Source organism: Schistocerca americana, chromosome 8, assembly GCF_021461395.2.
Source record: "Schistocerca americana isolate TAMUIC-IGC-003095 chromosome 8, iqSchAmer2.1, whole genome shotgun sequence".
Taxonomy (NCBI): domain Eukaryota; kingdom Metazoa; phylum Arthropoda; class Insecta; order Orthoptera; family Acrididae; genus Schistocerca; species Schistocerca americana.
In genome coordinates, this window is record NC_060126.1 from 337,167,274 (window position 1) to 337,184,157 (window position 16,884).

The 16,884-nt window shown below is 42.9% G+C and overlaps 1 protein-coding gene across 1 annotated transcript in view; it reads right to left on the minus strand.

The window, feature by feature from the left end:
- Nucleotides 1-1,285: 1,285 nt before the first annotated feature.
- Nucleotides 1,286-16,884, minus strand: part of LOC124545064 (junctional adhesion molecule B-like) — a 706,501-nt gene continuing 690,902 nt past the window's right edge. The window contains exon 6 of the mRNA XM_047123862.1: nucleotides 1,286-3,954. Within this exon, the coding sequence (XP_046979818.1) occupies nucleotides 3,815-3,954 (140 nt within the window). The 3' untranslated portion in view covers nucleotides 1,286-3,814. The remainder of the gene's footprint in view (nucleotides 3,955-16,884) is intronic.

A 16,884-nucleotide genomic window follows, 5' to 3' on the forward strand; every position in this document is an offset into this window, starting at 1 on the left:
TGTTACTACAAGATGTTTCACTGCATGACAGAATGCCTATGTATTTCCAACATGATGGATGTCCGGTACATGGCTCGCGTGCGGTTGAAGCGGTACTGAATAGCATATTTCATGATAGGTGGATTGGTCATCGAAGCACCATACCATGGCCCGCACGTTTACCGGATCTGAAGTCCCCGGACTTCTTTCTGTGGGGAAAGTTGAAAGATATGTGCTATCGTGATCCACCGACAACGCCTGACAACATGCATCAGCGCATTGTCAATGCATGTGCGAACATTACGCAAGGCGAACTACTCGCTGTTGAGAGAAATGTCGTTATACGTACTGCCAAATGCATTGAGGCTGACGGACATCTTTTTGAGCATTTATTGCATTAATGTGGTATTTACAGGTAATCACGCTGTAATAGCATGCGTTCTCAGAAATGATAAGTTCACAAAGGTGCATGTATCACATTGGAACAACCGAAATAAAATGTTCAGACGTACCCACGTTCTGTATTTTAATTTAAAAAACCTGCCTGTTAGCAACTGTTCGTCTAAAATTGTGAGCCATATGTTTGTGACTATTACAGCGCCGTCTGTCACAAAGCGAAAAAAGTGGTCCAACTAAAACATTCAAATTTCTCTACGTACTACACCAATACGTAATAAAAATGGAGGTTCCTATTTTAAAAAAACGCATTTGATATCCGTTTGACCTTTGGCAGCACCATCTAGCGGGCCAACCATTGTGCCATTTGGTTTCCTTCTTGAAGCTAGACAAGTTTTGTTCTTTGTAGTTTTTTCGTTTGACACTTATTTCGTGAAATATTTGGCCCGGTAACGATCAGTGGACCACCCTGTATAATTAAGGCTAGGACAGCCAGTGTTGCATTCAGTGAAAATGTGTAGTTCGAACTCCTACGGGGATCGGCGAAATGCCGCGAGTAATGAGGATAATGGGCGAGGAGCACTACATCAGTATTGTTTTAATAGGTTGAGAACTTGTGTCTCACGTGTGGCGTGCTAGCATATTCCATGCAGTGCGCTGACCCCTGTTTCCAGGGGCGTAGTGGTCAGCGCATCTGCCTAGTAAGTAGGAGACGTGGATTCGAATGCCCATACAGGAAAATTTTCAAGTTTCCCCATTGATTTAAGACCATGTCCAGTGGCAGCTAATGTCTTTCATTCCTTTGTGTCTAATAGTTTCTTTAATTCTCCTTTAACTTCTCCAGTGGTCTCCTACATCTACAACTGGCATTCTACGTGGGTAAATAATACCAAAGATTCACATATCATAGTAGTGTTTTAGGTAGTTTATTTGCCAAAGGAAACGTACAGAACGTTGAAATAAAAAATAAGAAACATTTAAATAATGATATCTTCAGAGTCATCTGTTGCATCACTTACATATTCAGTTGTATTAATATGAGGATGGAAGAGTTTTTTCGCATTTCACTTGATATACATATGACTATATCATAAAATCGTCCACCGTCCACAATGTCTAATTTCGACAGTCTTACATACAGATAAATGTTTGTCGACAGTCTTACGTACAGATAAATGTTTGTAAATAGTATGTATGCTTCACCTCTTTAGATCCAAAAGTAGACCAGAATCGTTTTTCACTTACACTCACAGATTTAGTTTAAGCATTAGCGGGTAAATGTTAATTGCGTCCATGAACTGAATTGTCGTTAGTTCTGCGTCCTCACCGAACGCAACGGCGACGGCGGCAATGAAGAAGATGGAACTATATAGATGGCGCGCAAACTTCTCACTGTCCCAGCCTAATCACTTTAGTCTGAAAGCGCCACAGCCAACGATGCGTCTACGAGGTTCGGATCCCATTTATGAAACTTGGAAGATCGTTGTAATTAAACTTAACAGAGATGTAATTACGATGCTATAGTGGGAAAGTTTGGAGTAAAACGTAGATTTAATGGCTATTCTTTTTTTCCAGAGATATGAGCGTTCTGTCCTCGTTCTCGATTTTATAGCTATCCCGAAAGTAAGTGTGTGAAACTTCTGCGGGAAACTTGACTGATTTTGTTCCTGTTCTGGAGAGATACCAGCAATTCATTTATGCGAATGTTCCTTGCCTTACGACAAACACAGTTACAGGAATTAACAACGTCCGTTTTGTAATTATCCCCTGAAGCCTATTTCAAATTATTTCTTTGGAATTCACAACAGAGGTCCCAGTCCAAGTTCTCCAACAGTGGTAATCATCGTAATATGTCATCTACAGTGATTTAGTGAAGTAATTTAAGAAATATAACATCTCTCAATTACCAGAAAATAAATAAAAATCTTACCTAACGAAGTCGTCAAAGGAAGATTATGAGAAACAAAATTCGAAACTGCAATGATTTTTATGACTATTAACCATTTTCAACACATAAAAAAATTTTGAATTGAAAGATGCTGACTTGGCCAGAGCGCACATGTGCCTCACAAACGGAAGAAAACGAGGAGTAACGGAAAAATGCTGCTGCAGAGGGTACTAGTAGGGCGTAAGTTGTAAGCAACACAACAGATTTTCAGTTATAAATGTAGAAACATTGAAATAAAAATATAGCATTGACGGTTAGGAAAAGTCTGAAGTTATAGTATGTAGAGACAAAACTGAGAAGTTGAAAGACCAAAGAATGAGAGGAAGAAGAGAACAGTAGAAGAGAGGGAAGAAAAAAGTGAGCAGAATTTACGAGTAAATGCAAAATCGATTTAACTTTTGAAATGCGATTCTTTCGGAAAGAAATAATGTACTGTAAAACTAATCAGGGGATTCTTAATATTTCTCTGTGGTTAATGATACTGAGAGAATATTTTTTTGATGTACGTAGTAAATGATTAGTTCTCTTGTTTTACTCACTCTGTAAGATATGGGGATTCTTTGTTCTGACTCTCTAATGGAAAGATGTACATTTTCAGTGAAATGTCATGAGTGAAGAAAAACTGTATATAGGAAATTGGATGTTCGATGTTTGAGGTTACTCCTTTAGTAAAGAGAAGTCGGTAAATATTCCAAATAATGGAGAAACTTTGTTGATGAAAAGTGCAGTTTCACCTCTCTTGTCGTGAATTTCGTATGCTTAAGCCCGTCAGTAGTGATCCGTTAAAAAGTCCTGCAGTTCAGAATATAGCTTATTGATCGATTTCGTCCATCATCAAATCACGTCTTTGATACTGTTCAATGGTGGCATCTCGTAGCCACAGCAGGGAGTGCCTCCAGCTTTGCAAAAAATTGACACGACTCCTCTACGAATTAGTATTAAGCTACACGTTCGAGACATTAGCAAAGGTAACTACGATAAGTTACAGTTGCAACTGCAATGCCGAAACGTTACGTAGGCTTGAACATCGTATGGCATCGGAAGCCATAATAAAATACAACGTCGGCTAATAGAGTATCACCGCAGAATATTTTTAAATACTGCACGTTGGCTCCTCTAGTCCCGGAGGCGGTATTCTGTTACGATACCGGTATCTAAAAATTTTCGTTGCATTCGACTTATCGTCACCGAACGATGTAAGGAACAAAAACAGCAAGCTCCGCAGGTACCGGACAGTTTCACGTTTACGGCAGCTGACCTACAGATGCGCCAGCATTCTGCTGTCGGAAAATATCCGATGAGAGTAGGAAGGGTGTTGACGATAGGACGAAAGTGAGAGCACCTTTGGTCGAAACACCGGCCTATTCCACTCTCGGTTCCGCCCGCGAGGTGCGGGCAAAGCAGTACGTCTTCGTACTGCCGTCACGATCACGGACAGGTGTTGGCGTCCTTCGGTGGGCCTATCCGCCGCCCCCAGGCACCGCAGCCGCCTCACGGCAGAGCAGGAGCGGCGAGGGCGGTCGCCAGCGCCCCCAGCAGCAGAGCCTGCCCCACGACACGCCGGAGGCCCTGCGGGGGCTGCACGCCGCCGGCGGAGTTCTTGTCGCGCTGCATCGCCGCCGGGTGCTCACCTGCGCAGAAGACAAGGCGGAAGTTTGTTTAGTAATTAACAGTTCGGGGAGAGAGGATGGAAGGTGTGTGGGTGCATACGACACGCTGTTTTGCTGCGGGCGACATTCTGCGGAGGTACAAGATGGGTGTTTGGTCACGTTGATCATAGCCGCATCCACCCACAACGAAAGAACAGTTACACAAAAACTGATAATCCAAATGCAGATATCTAGTAGAAATCATTCAACTATCTGAATTTAATTTAATTGTGAAACAAGTAGAGAGAAACTCATTAAACTTCGAAAAACTTGTAAAATTACATGGAATGGGTACAATAAATAGTCAAAACCTGATAAGTGGGAAATGTAAAAATTACGTCGCAGTATTCAGTTCCAAACTTTGTATGCATCCGGTAGAACGCTAACAAAAGATATAGAAAAAGAAAGAAAACATCAAATATATACAGGGTGTTACAAAAAGGTAAGGGCAAACTTTCAGGAAACATTCCTCACACACAAACAAAGAAAAGTTGTTATATGGACATGTGTCCAGAAACGCCTAATTTCCATGTTAGAACTCATTTTAGTTTCGTCATTCCAGCGTGATCAAATTGTAAGTTTTCACAATCCACATGTGTGGGCTGACGAGAATCCGCACGCAATTGTGCAATCACGTCATCAACACAGATTTTCTGTGAACGTTTGGGCAGGCATTGTTGGTGATGTCTTGATTGGGCCCCATGTTCTTCCACCTACGCTCAGTGGAGCATGTTCTCATGATTTCATACGGGATACTCTTCCTGTGCTGCTAGAACATGTGCCTTTACAAGTACGACACAACATGTGGTTTATGTACGATGGAGCTCCTGCACATTTCAGTCGAAGTGTTCGTACGCTTCTCAACAACAGATTCGGTGACCGATGGATTGGTAGAGGCGGACCAATTCCATGGCCTCCACGCTCTCCTGACCGCAACTCTCTTGACTTTCATTTATGGGGGAATTTGAAAGCTCTTGTCTACGCAACCCCGGTACTAAATGTAGAGACTCTTCGTGCTCGTATTGTGGACGGCTGTGATACAATACGCCATTCTCCAGGGTTGCATCAGCGCATCAGGGATTCCATGCGACGGAGGGTGGATGCATGTATCCTCGCTAACGGAGGACATTTTGAACATTTCCTGTAACAAAGTGTTTGAAGTCACGCTGGTACGTTCTGTTGCTGTGTGTTTCCATTCCATGATTAATGTGATTTGAAGAGAAGTAATAAAATGAACTCTAACATGGAAAGCAAGCGTTTCCGGATACTTGTCCGCATAACATACTCGTATTTTCTTTCTTTATGTGTGAGGAATGTTTCCTGAAAGTTTGGCCGTACCTTTTTCTAACACCCTGTATATATTCTTCTTCGCGGATGGATCACTTAGGACCACGCATAATCAACATATGTTGACCTTCCTTTTTGCCCAGTATTCCTTCATACGCAATGAATGAGCTCGCTTTCGTTGCGTAGACCGCGTATGTCGGTTAGTTTTTCTGTCTTCTTCCTCAAAACCCCGTGTGCTTGCGACTTTTTTGATTTCATTTCTGTCATGTAGATTGCGAGCCCCTAATTCTCACAGGTCCTTTTTCGTCTGTTTGACCAGTTGAGTCTTGTAGTTTTGTTCTTTAAATAGTATGGTTTTTGTGCGTTAACATGTTTGAGTCCATTCTTTCTAAATACCCCATGAATTGGATTCTTCTCATGCGTATTGTGTCTGTTATTTCGGAGAAATTTTTGTACATTTCTGCATTGGGTTTTGGATAATGCACACAATCTTTAGTTCTTGGTCCTAAGATTTTCCACATTATTTTGCGTTCTTTCACTTCCAACATGTGTTCTGTGTTGAAGATTTGGTGTCTCAGATGCGTAGAGAGCTTTGGGTTTAATTACTGTTGTGTAATGTCGTATTTTGCAGTTCCACGAGAGACTCTTTTTTGTTATAAACGTTTTTTGCTAACTGAAACGCCGTCTCCATTTTCTGGACTCTTGATCTGACTGATTTCTTTTCATTACAATATTCTGCAATACATTCACCTAAATATTTAAATTCTTTTACTAAAGAGATGTAGTTATTACCAATTTTGAGATCAAATGGTGCATCTTTGATGTCAGTCATAAATTATGTTTTTTTTTCAAATGAAATTTCTAATCCTATTTTGCTGTGTGCTCTTTTAATAATTCTAGTTGTTTTTGTGCATAGGTTATGTCTTGGGCGATGCCTGACATGCCTGAAGAGATACGCTTGAAGTTCTTTGATGCAATAGGTACTGCGATAACGAAAAGTTCAGTAGTTTATTCAGTTGAAGAGGAATGGATATCTATGAAAAGCGCAATCATAGAAGTTCGAAAGAAAGGAAGGTAATTGCGAGGAAAGCACGGGTAACAGAAGAAATACTTCAGCTGATTGATGAAAGAAGGAAGTGGAAAGATGTTCAGGGAAATTCAGGAACATAGAAATACAGTTCACTTAGAAATGAAATAAACAGGAAGTGCAGGGAGAGGGAGGCGGAATGGCTACATAAAAAAGTGTGAAGAAATCGAAAAGGAAATGATTGTCGGAAGGAATAAAACACGTATAGCAAAGACAAAAAACCTTCGGTGAAATTAAAAGCAAGGCTGGTAACATTAAGAGTGCAACGAGAATTCCACTGTTAAATGTAGAGGAGAGAGCGGATAGGTGGAAAGAGTACATTGGAAGCCTCAATGAGCGGGAACATTTGTCTGTAGACGTGATAGAAGAGGAAAGAGGAATCGATATAACAAAGATACGAGATCCAGTATTACGATCAGAATTTAAATGAGGTCTGGAAGACTTAAAATCAAATAAAGCGAAGGAACAGATAATATTCCATCGGAATTTCTAAAATCATTGGGGAAGTTGCCACAGAGCGAATACTGACGTTGGTGTGTAGAATGTACGAGTCTAGCGACATAGCCACTGAATTTAGGAAGAATATTATCTACACAATTCCGACGATAGCAAGGGGCGACAAGTACGAGAATCATAGTACAGTCAGCTTAACAGCTTATGAATCCAAGTTGCTGACAAGAATAATATACAGATGAATGGAAAAGAAAATTGGATATCTGTAAGATGATCAGTTTGGCTTTAGGAGACGTAAAGGCACTAGAGAGGTAGTTCTCACGTTGCTATTGATAATGTATGCAAGACTAAAGAAAAACCAAGACTCGTTCATTGGATATGTCAACTTGGAAAAAGCGTTCGAAACTGTAGCATGGCGGAATATGTTCGAAATTCTGAGGAAAGACGAGTAAAATACTATACGTACAAGAGGGAAGAGAGAAGAATAACATCTGAAAACCAAGAATGAATTTCTCGGATTAAAAATCAGTAAGAGAGTGATCTAGACTTTTGTCCCTACTCTTCAGTATATATATCGAAGAAGCAATGACAGAAATACAAGCAAAGTTCAAGAGTGGAATTAAAGTTCAAGGGGAAAGGATATCAATGATAAGATTCGCTGATGATATTATTACCCTCAATGAAATTGAAGAAGAATTACATGATCGGATGAATGGAATGGGGATTCTAATGACTACAGAATAAGGGCTTGGAGTAAATTGAAGAAAGACGAAAGGAGTTAGAAGTTGCAGAAATGAGATCAGAGTGAAACTTAACCTCAGGATTGGTGATCACAAAGTAGATGAAGTTAAGGAATGCTGCTACCAAAAAAAATGGCTCAAATGGCTCTGAGCGCTATGGGACTTAACATCTATGGTCATCAGTCCCCTAGAACTTAAAACTACTTAAACTTAACTAACCTAAAGACAGCACACAACAACCAGTCATCACGAGGCAGAGAAAATCCCTGACCCCGCCGGGAATCGAACTCAGGAACCCGGGCGTGGGAAGTGAGAACGCTACCGCACAACCACGAGCTGCGGACAATGCTGCTACCGAACTAGCATAGTATCCATGACGGAAGGCTGAAGGAGCACATCCAAAGCAGACTAGTAATGACAAAGAGGGGATATTTGTGAAAAAAAGTCTACTAGTATCAAATATGGGCCTTTTTTTCAGAATGTGCGTTTGAAGTACAGCATTGTGTGTTAGTGAAACATGGACTTCGGGAACACCGGCAAAGAAGAGAATCGAAACATATAATATGTGGTGTTACAAAAGTAAGGAATGAGGAGGTTCTGCAGAGAATCGGTGAGAGAAGGAATATATTAAAAACATTGAAAAGAAGAATGAAGAGGATGGTAAGACCGATTTCCACCAAACTTATTACATGTGTCACTTACTGTATGCAGAGAATCGCTGTGGAAGTAACAACCACCTACATACAAATGGGGTGGGGTGGAAGGGAGGGGAAGCAGTTTTGCCTCAAATGCGCTAAGACTCATACCCTCATGCACCCATTATTTGAGATTAAGAGCGCATTGAGACTTCCATCAAACGTTACACATAATGGCAAATCCTTCTGAAACTTTCGTGTCACAATCTGAACAAAATGATGAAAGAGAAAAAGGTGAAACACTCAGCACATTTTCGCTGTACATGCACAGTAACTGCAGCGTGAAGCATGACATTTGAATTCATTACTTCTTTACACATAAAGCTACTCGCGACACATTTCACACACAATATTCGTATATACCCCTGAAAGAATATACGAGCAAAACATTATTCTTATACAACACATTGATCAGGACGTATGACGTTACAAATACTGAGACACAAGGATACTTCTGCATCACGAATGACTTTCTTATTTATTGTATTGTGTTGTATAGAACTGGGGATCTAGAAACGGCGGACAAGCTCCGTGCCCGCCGTAGTCCACAGTGGTACACAACCCCACAACAGGCTACAGCAGTCCACTCACCCCACCGCCGCCCCACACCGCACACCGAACCCAGGGTTATAGTGCCTGCGACGCACTCTCTCCGCTGTCTGCGCCCCGCACCACGGTCGCGCGGTGGAACAGATTGCAACGGCGTCTCGACGGTACGCATCGTCTGACCAATATACGACTTGCCACATGGACACGGAATCAGGAACACGCCGGCCTTCCTCAAACCGAGGTCATCTTTGGCGCTCCCGACCAGTGCACGAGTTTTATTCGGAGGACACAGTTCCGACCCAGTGTTTCTTCAAAATGCGGGCGATTTTCCCCGAGAATGCACCTGTATATGGAATAAACGCAGTGCCTACCTCCTCCCTGGTGATTTCACCCATCTCCACATGTTGTGCTGTAGTGGTTCGGCGAAGCGCACGTTGAATCTGTCACTCTGAGTACCCATTTTTTCTTCGAAATACAGTTCTCAGATGTTCCAATTCCTGGGGTAGACTCTCTGCGTAAGAGATAGTGCGCGCCCTGTGTACTAGAGTTTTAAGTACCCATTCCTCTGTGAAGGGTGGTGGCAGCTGTCTGCGTGAAAATACAGATCAGTGTACGTTGTCTTCCGATACACTCCATGACCTAGGGTGCCGTCAGCCCTTCTCTTGACCAAGACGTCAAGGAAAGGTAATTTACCCTCCGTTTCAGTCTCCATAGTGAATTTGATGTTGGGGTGTATGGAGTTTAGATGTGTAAGGAAGTCAAGGAGTTAATCCATACCATGTGGCCAGATGACGAACGTGTCGTTCACGTAACGGAAAAAGCAGGAAGGTTTTCCATTTGGGTGATGACAGGGCTTCCTCCTCGAAGTTCTCCATGTAAAAATTCGCTACCACCGGTGAGAGTGGGCTACCCATGGCGACTCCTTCCGCTTGTTCGTAGTATGCTCCATTAAAAAGAAAGTACGTGGATCCCAAGACATGCCTAAAAAGTTCAGTGGTCTTCTCGTCAAACTTGTGACTAATCAATTCTAGTGACTGTCGCAGGGGTACCCTCGTAAACAAGGAAACGACGTCAAAACTTGCCATGATATCTGACTCATCAAATCTGAAGCTGTCAAGGCGTTTAAGAAAATCCACGGAATTACGGATGTGATGAGTACATTTACCCACATGAGGACTTAATATTCGCGTCTGGTATTTGGCCAACAAATATGTAGGTGCCCTGATGTTGCTGACAATGGGGCGTAATGGTACCCCCTCTTTGTGAACCTTCGGGAGACCAAATAGTCTAGGCGGTACAGGACCTTGGGTAACAATTTCTTAGCGTCACACTCCGGTAAAACTGCATCCTTGAGAAGCGACCTCGTCTTGTTCTCCATCTTCTTTGTAGGGTCAACGCTGATCTTCCGGTAGGAATCGTCATTTAGCAGGCTCTGCATCTTATCAGGGTAGTCCTTATGGGGGACAACAACTGTAGCATTGCCTTTGTCAGCCGGTAAGACAACAATTTCAGAGCGCTGCCTCAGACCACGAATGGCCGCCCTCTCTTTACTGGTGATATTTGACTTCATCGGCTTTGATTTCGTGCACTGGTGGGGAGCGCCAAAGATGACCTCGGTTTGAGGATGGCCGGAGTGTACCCGATTCCGTGTCAATGTGGTAAGTCGTATATTGGTCAGACGATGCGTACCGTCGAGGATCGATGCCGTGAACACCAGAGGCACACTCGACTGATGTATCGAGCAAGTCGGCGGTCGCTGAACATTGTTTGTCACATAATCACGCTATGGAGTATGAACGCACGAGGATTCTGGTACAGACGTCGAGATACTGGGACAGCGTTGTTAGAGAGGCCACCAATGACGACCTCATAAACCGTGACTGTGGCTATAACCTTAGCAAGGCTTGGGAAACAGCGGATGGGTTAATCAAGAGTAAATCGATCAAACGTACAGTTGTGACGACCACAGCGGACAGAGCCATCACTCCGACGTCATATCAGACGCCGTCGCAATCTGTTCCACCGCGCGACCGTGGCGCGGGGCGCAGACAGCAGAGGGAGCGCGTCGCAGGCGGAGGGTATTTAAATCGGCCGCCGCCGCGACCGAGCCCAGTTCCATCTGAGCAGCCATAGCGTACGGATCTCCGTGCGGCCACGTTCACAGGAGATCAGTCCGTCAGATCACCTGATGATGGCGACATGTATGATCGCCGAAATATTGTGCCCGTTGGACACTGTAGATCGGCAGTACACCCGTGGATATTTTGATTAGGGGAAGAGATATTTGATAGACAAAAAGTAGGATGGAGGAGATAGGCTCTGATGGGAGAGGAGGAGATAGAGGCAGAGAGGTATAGGTAGATAGTGGGATGATGAGGAGATGGTGAAACTGATGAGGACCAGATGGAGATACAGAGCGTAGGAAGATTTGGGCAGCGAGAAGGAGTGGAAAAAAATGGCTTTCAGCACTATTGGACTTAACATCTGAGGTCATCAGTCCCCTAGAACTTAGAACTACTTAAACCTAACTAACCTAATGACATCACACACATCCATGCCCGAGGCAGGATTCGAACCTGCGACCGTAGGGGTCGCGCGGTTCCAGACTGAAGCGCCTTTAACCGCGTGGCCACACTGGCTGGCGAGAAGGAGTGGAGTACATGTACAAAGAGAGGAGGAGAAAGGATGGACAGAGAAAAGGAAGAGGAGGAGACGGACTGAGACAAGAGAGAGGAGACAGATGTATGGACAGAGAAAGGAAAGAGGAGGAGATGGAAGAGAGGAGTGAGTAGAAGCGAGAGGGAAAGAAGGAGATGGACAGGGAGAGGTGGAGGAGAAGGTGAATAGGAAGAGGGAGGAGAGAGAGAACTGATAGGAGGAGATGAACGAAGAGAGGGTGAGGAGGAAATGGCATCAGAAGGGCAAGAGGAGACGTATAGAGGAGAGAAAGGCAGATGGATAGAGATGAAAAGAAACAGGAAGAAATGGACGCAGATAAGAGAGAAAGGAAAGAGGAGAAGATGGAACGGAGAAGGGAGTGTATTCCGTAGCTGTTCAGGACCGCACGCAACGGCTTAAAATATACGACCGAAACGCCATATAGAACAGGTCTTATGACATGTGTGGTAAGTATGTACTTTTATTTGCTGAGCTCAGCCAACCAGTGGTTCGACAACAATGAAGAGGAGCTCAATATCTGGGAACAGTTACGGGCTGAACTGAAGAAAATGTTCAGCAGCAACCAGTAGCAAGTCCGCTTAGCGGGAGGACGACATATCACCAGGTCCCAACATCATGGGGAATGGGGAAATGATACAATCTAGCATAAAGAATATTTTGGACCTATTCCACATCGTAAATTCGACTATGAAAGAAGCCGGCGAAATCTCACACTCTGTCAAAAGAGTCGCAGAAAACATGTTCCAAGCGCTTCATTTTACGGATGTAGCAAAACAGAAGAATTAAGACGGTGACAGTGAGCAGGGGAAAGGCAACAGAAAACGTATCAAACGATAAAGGTATCAGCGACTGCCGAATGTAACCCTTTGGCAGTTTTGAGAGGCTACATTGAGCTCGCATCTCTCATACGCCAGATACTAAGGGGAGAGAAACTGGAGATAGGAGCTAGAAATGTCGGATCGTTTACAGAAGAGATAGCGTCTTTGAATGTCGACACGATACATCTGAAACGAATAAGGAATGTTGAAGAACAGGTCTATCGATTTTGGCACCAGTCTGCACCACTCATTAACTCGAGCTTATTCCGTGTCACTCAAACGACAACAGAGAATCTAACCAAAAGCAGATACAGCCAACGTGATTGTCTCAATGTACCATCGCACGATGCTGAAAAAGCTCTTTACAAGAACGTAAACAATTATCTATTCTTCTGGGACTTCTGACTAAAATGTATTCAATAACTTTTTTATTTAAGTAATTTAAAATATAGGATGTAGTCTTAAGAACAATATTGGTACGTGTATCTGCATACCCTGCTATTAAAGCTCCTTATTCCCTCCTAAACAGCGTGTCCACTATTAAAGTTTCAATTTCACAACACTGTAGAAAGAGAACCACTGCTCAGAATTGGACTTGTGCGGCATGTTAGTGACGCACGGGGTAACGTATTGGAAAATAAAAATAAAAAGGATTAACGAACATTTTGGCGCTACAATCGATTTAAAGTAAATGGAGTCGACTGCAAATGACAAATGAAACGTAATGCGACAGTAGTTGGACATAACATCGTCCGTACTGTTCAATGCACATGGCTGTTCAAGATCGGCATTCAACACTTGTGGCACTCTTGGCAATATAGGCCCACCCACCAGAGCAAGTTCGTAACACATCGGTTGGGAAAAGTCGGTTTTTAGATGTCCTGAAGCTAAAAAACTGCATTCAAAGGAAAATGACATTGGTTTTTTATTTTCCTGGGGCCAAAAACGCATAAAAACCATAATGACATCGGTTCTGTCGTGAAACTGGAGCAAGACATCTTAAATATACTGTCAACCGTTTTCTGCCTCAAGTTGATAGCGAGAAACAGCATATTCCACAATATATCGCCGTGTCCGGGGGTTGGTGGTTAAGGGAGGGGGTAGGGATAGGGGTCACATACAGGTCGCGTTCGGCAACGCTTACCTTCAATTGAGTTACGTTCGTAATTGGATCAGTGAACACATCTTTCAGACAACCCCACAGCCAGAAGTCGCACGGATTAAGATGTCATCTGGATGGCCAGGCTGTAGGGAAATGACGGCCGATAATTCTACCATTGCCGAAATGCCTCTGCTTCGCTGAATGTGCCCCATCACGAATAAAAATGATCCTTTCCATAAATCCACGTTCTTGACAGGATTAGAATGTCGTTGGTGCGTAAAAGACTCTGATACGGTTTACCATTCACGGTAGACCTATCAGGACTCATCTTCTCGAAGAAATACAGCCCTACGATAAAGTATGCCGTCAACCTGTACTACACAGTTACCTTTGGAGAATGAAGTGATACCGGTTACGCCCGTGTGTATTTTAGGTAGCCAATATTCTGAAGAAGAAGAAAGGGTAGCTTTGAAGGATGAAATAGTGAAGGCAGCAGAGGATCAAATAGGTAAAAAGACGAGGGCTAGTAGAAATCCTTGGGTAACAGAAGAAATATTGAATTTAATTGATAAAAGAAGAAAATATAAAAATGCAGGCAAAAAGGAATACAAACGTCTCGAAAATGAGATCCACAGAAGTGCAAAATGGCTAAGCAGGGATGGCTAGAGGACAAGTGTAAGGATGTAGAGGCTTATCTCACTAGGGATAAGTTAGATACTGCCTACAGGAAAATTAAAGAGACCTTTGGAGAAAAGAGACCCACTTGCATGAATATCAAGAGCTCAGATGGAAAACCAGTTCTAAGCAAAGAAGGGAAAGCAGAAAGATGGAAGGAGTATATAGAGGGTCTATACAAGGGCGATGTACTTGAGGACAATATTATGGAAATGGATGAGGATGTAGATGAAGATGAAATGGGAGATATGATACTGCGTGAAGAGTTTGACAGAGCACTGAAAGACCTAAGCCGAAACAAGGCCCCCGGAGTAGACAACATTCCATTAGAATTACTGACAGCCTTGGGAGAGCCAGTCCTGACAAAACTCTACCATCTGGTGAGCAAGATGTATGAGACAGGCGAAATACCCTCACACTTCAAGAAGAATATAATAATTCCAGTTCCAAAAAAAGCAGGTGTCGACAGATGTGAAAATTACCGAACTATCAGTTTAATAAGCCACGGCTGCAAAATACTAACACGAATTCTTTACAAACGAATGGAAAAACTGATAGAAGCCGACCTCGGGGAACATCAGTTTGGATTCCGTAAAAATGTTGGAACACGTGAGGCAATACTGACTGTACGACTTATCGTAGAAGAAAGATTAAGGATAGGCAAACCTACATTTCTAGCATTTGTAGACTTAGAGAAAGCTTTTGACTATGTTGTCTGGAATACTCTCTTTCAAATTCTGAAGGTGGCAGGGGTAAAATATAGGGAGCGAAAGGCTATTTGAAATTTGTACAGAAACCAGATGGCAGTTATAAGAGTCGAGGGGTATGAAAGGGAAGCAGTGGTTGGGAAGGGAGTGAGACAGGGTTGTAGCCTATCCCCGATGCTATTCAATCTGTATATTGAGCAAGGAATAAAGGAAATAAAGGAAAAGTTCTGAGTAGGTATTAAAATCCATCGAGAAGAAATAAAAACTTTGACGTTCGCAGATGACATTGTAATTCTGTCAGAGACAGCAAGGGACTTGGAAGAGCAGTTGAACGAAATGGACAGTGTCTTGAAAGGAGGGTATAAGATGAACATCAACAAAAGCAAAACGAGGATAATGGAATGTAGTCGAATTAAGTCGGGTGATGCTGAGGGAATTGGATTAGGAAATGAGACACTTAAAGTAGTAAAGGAGTTTTGCTATTTGGGGAGCAAAATAACTAATGATGGTCGAAGTAGAGAGGATATAAAATGTAGACTGGCAATGGCAAGGAAAGCGTTTCTGAAGAAGAAAAATTTGTTAACATCGAGTATAGATTTAAATGTCAGGAAGTCGTTGCTGAAAGTATTTGTATGGAGTGTAGCCATGTATGGAAGTGAAACGTGGACGATAAATAGTTTAGACAAGAACACAACAGATGCTTTTGAAATGTGGTGCTACAGGAGAATTCTGAAGATTAAATGGGTAGATCACATAACTAATGAGGAGGTATTGAATAGAATTGGGGAGAAGAGGAGCTTGTGGCACAGCTTGACTAGAAGAAGGGATCGGTTGGTAGGGCATGTTCTGAGATATCGAGGGATCACCAATTTAGTATTGGAGGGCAGAGTGGAGGGTAAAAATCGTAGAGGGAGACCAATAGATGAATACACTAAGCAGATTCAGAAGGATGTAGGCTGCAGTAGGTACTGGGAGATGAAGAAGCTTGCACAGGATAGAGTAGCATGGAGAGCTGCATCAAACCAGTCTCAGGACGGAAGACCACAACAACAACAACAATATTCTGTAATTTTGTTTATTGGCAGGTTCTTGGAGATAGAAATGGGCTTAGTCTGTCCATAGAATATTCCACGGCCATTCATTGTCCACTTCCATGGGAACAAGGAACCCGGAAGGAAAGTTTGCTACCTGGCAGGTCAGCAGGAAAAAGCACCAGAAAATGAATGATTTAGTATGGATAGCAATACAGGATTTTATGCACCGCGCTCACTGACATGCTCAACATTTGGGCACTCTCAGTCTGCACGTCGCTCTCGACCTCTTCTGCGCTACTGTGGCCATATTTTCGACAAACGCCTGATGAACTCCTTTCCTCCCTCTTCCTCATAGCACTTCAGAAGAAGCTGGCTTTTCGGATTTTGCAATCATTTTCTCCAGACCTTTAATAGACATCGAATCAATGCCTTTTTAAATACCCTTGAGTGTCCGCAACTTCTGTTGGGCTACTGGCGCACAGTCACCGTTCTTGTAAAAGAGCTCTGCCAACAGCCTGGAATATTTAAAGAAGGCAATCATGTTGGAGGCAAGCTGAACAACAGTCGTGTGCCCTGCGTTTGTTGGCGTGCATATTCTGAGGCCTATAGTGGCATCTATTGGTCAAACTTAGTCTTGTTCAAATTTGACGTGTTCTACAGCGTTTTGAAACTAGATGTTTAATAGTGGACTCCCCGCTTAATATTTTCAGCTTAATATTTCAGTTGTTAATCCCTGATGACTTCTATTTGTCGTTCACGCGGGTCCTCGTGCCCGCCTCGCCGTGGCCGAAACACACAACTCATAGCCCAACCGTAAACAGCAGTCCGCCAGCTCTTGAAGCTCTCGACGATAAAGTTTAATTCTGCGAAGCCGCTCGTATTGTCATAAAATTCCCCTCCCAAGTATCTCGAGTTGGAATTTCCTTTACCTTACTTCCATCCCTTTTCTAATGTTTGGCTCAAAAGAACTGCAACTCTATAATAGGGCAAATCTCGAACAACTTGCTCTGCTCCTTGGAGAGGAGATTGAAGAGTGGTTAAAGTAAACATTGCAAGTTTTCAAAAATAATATGTATGTTATGAATG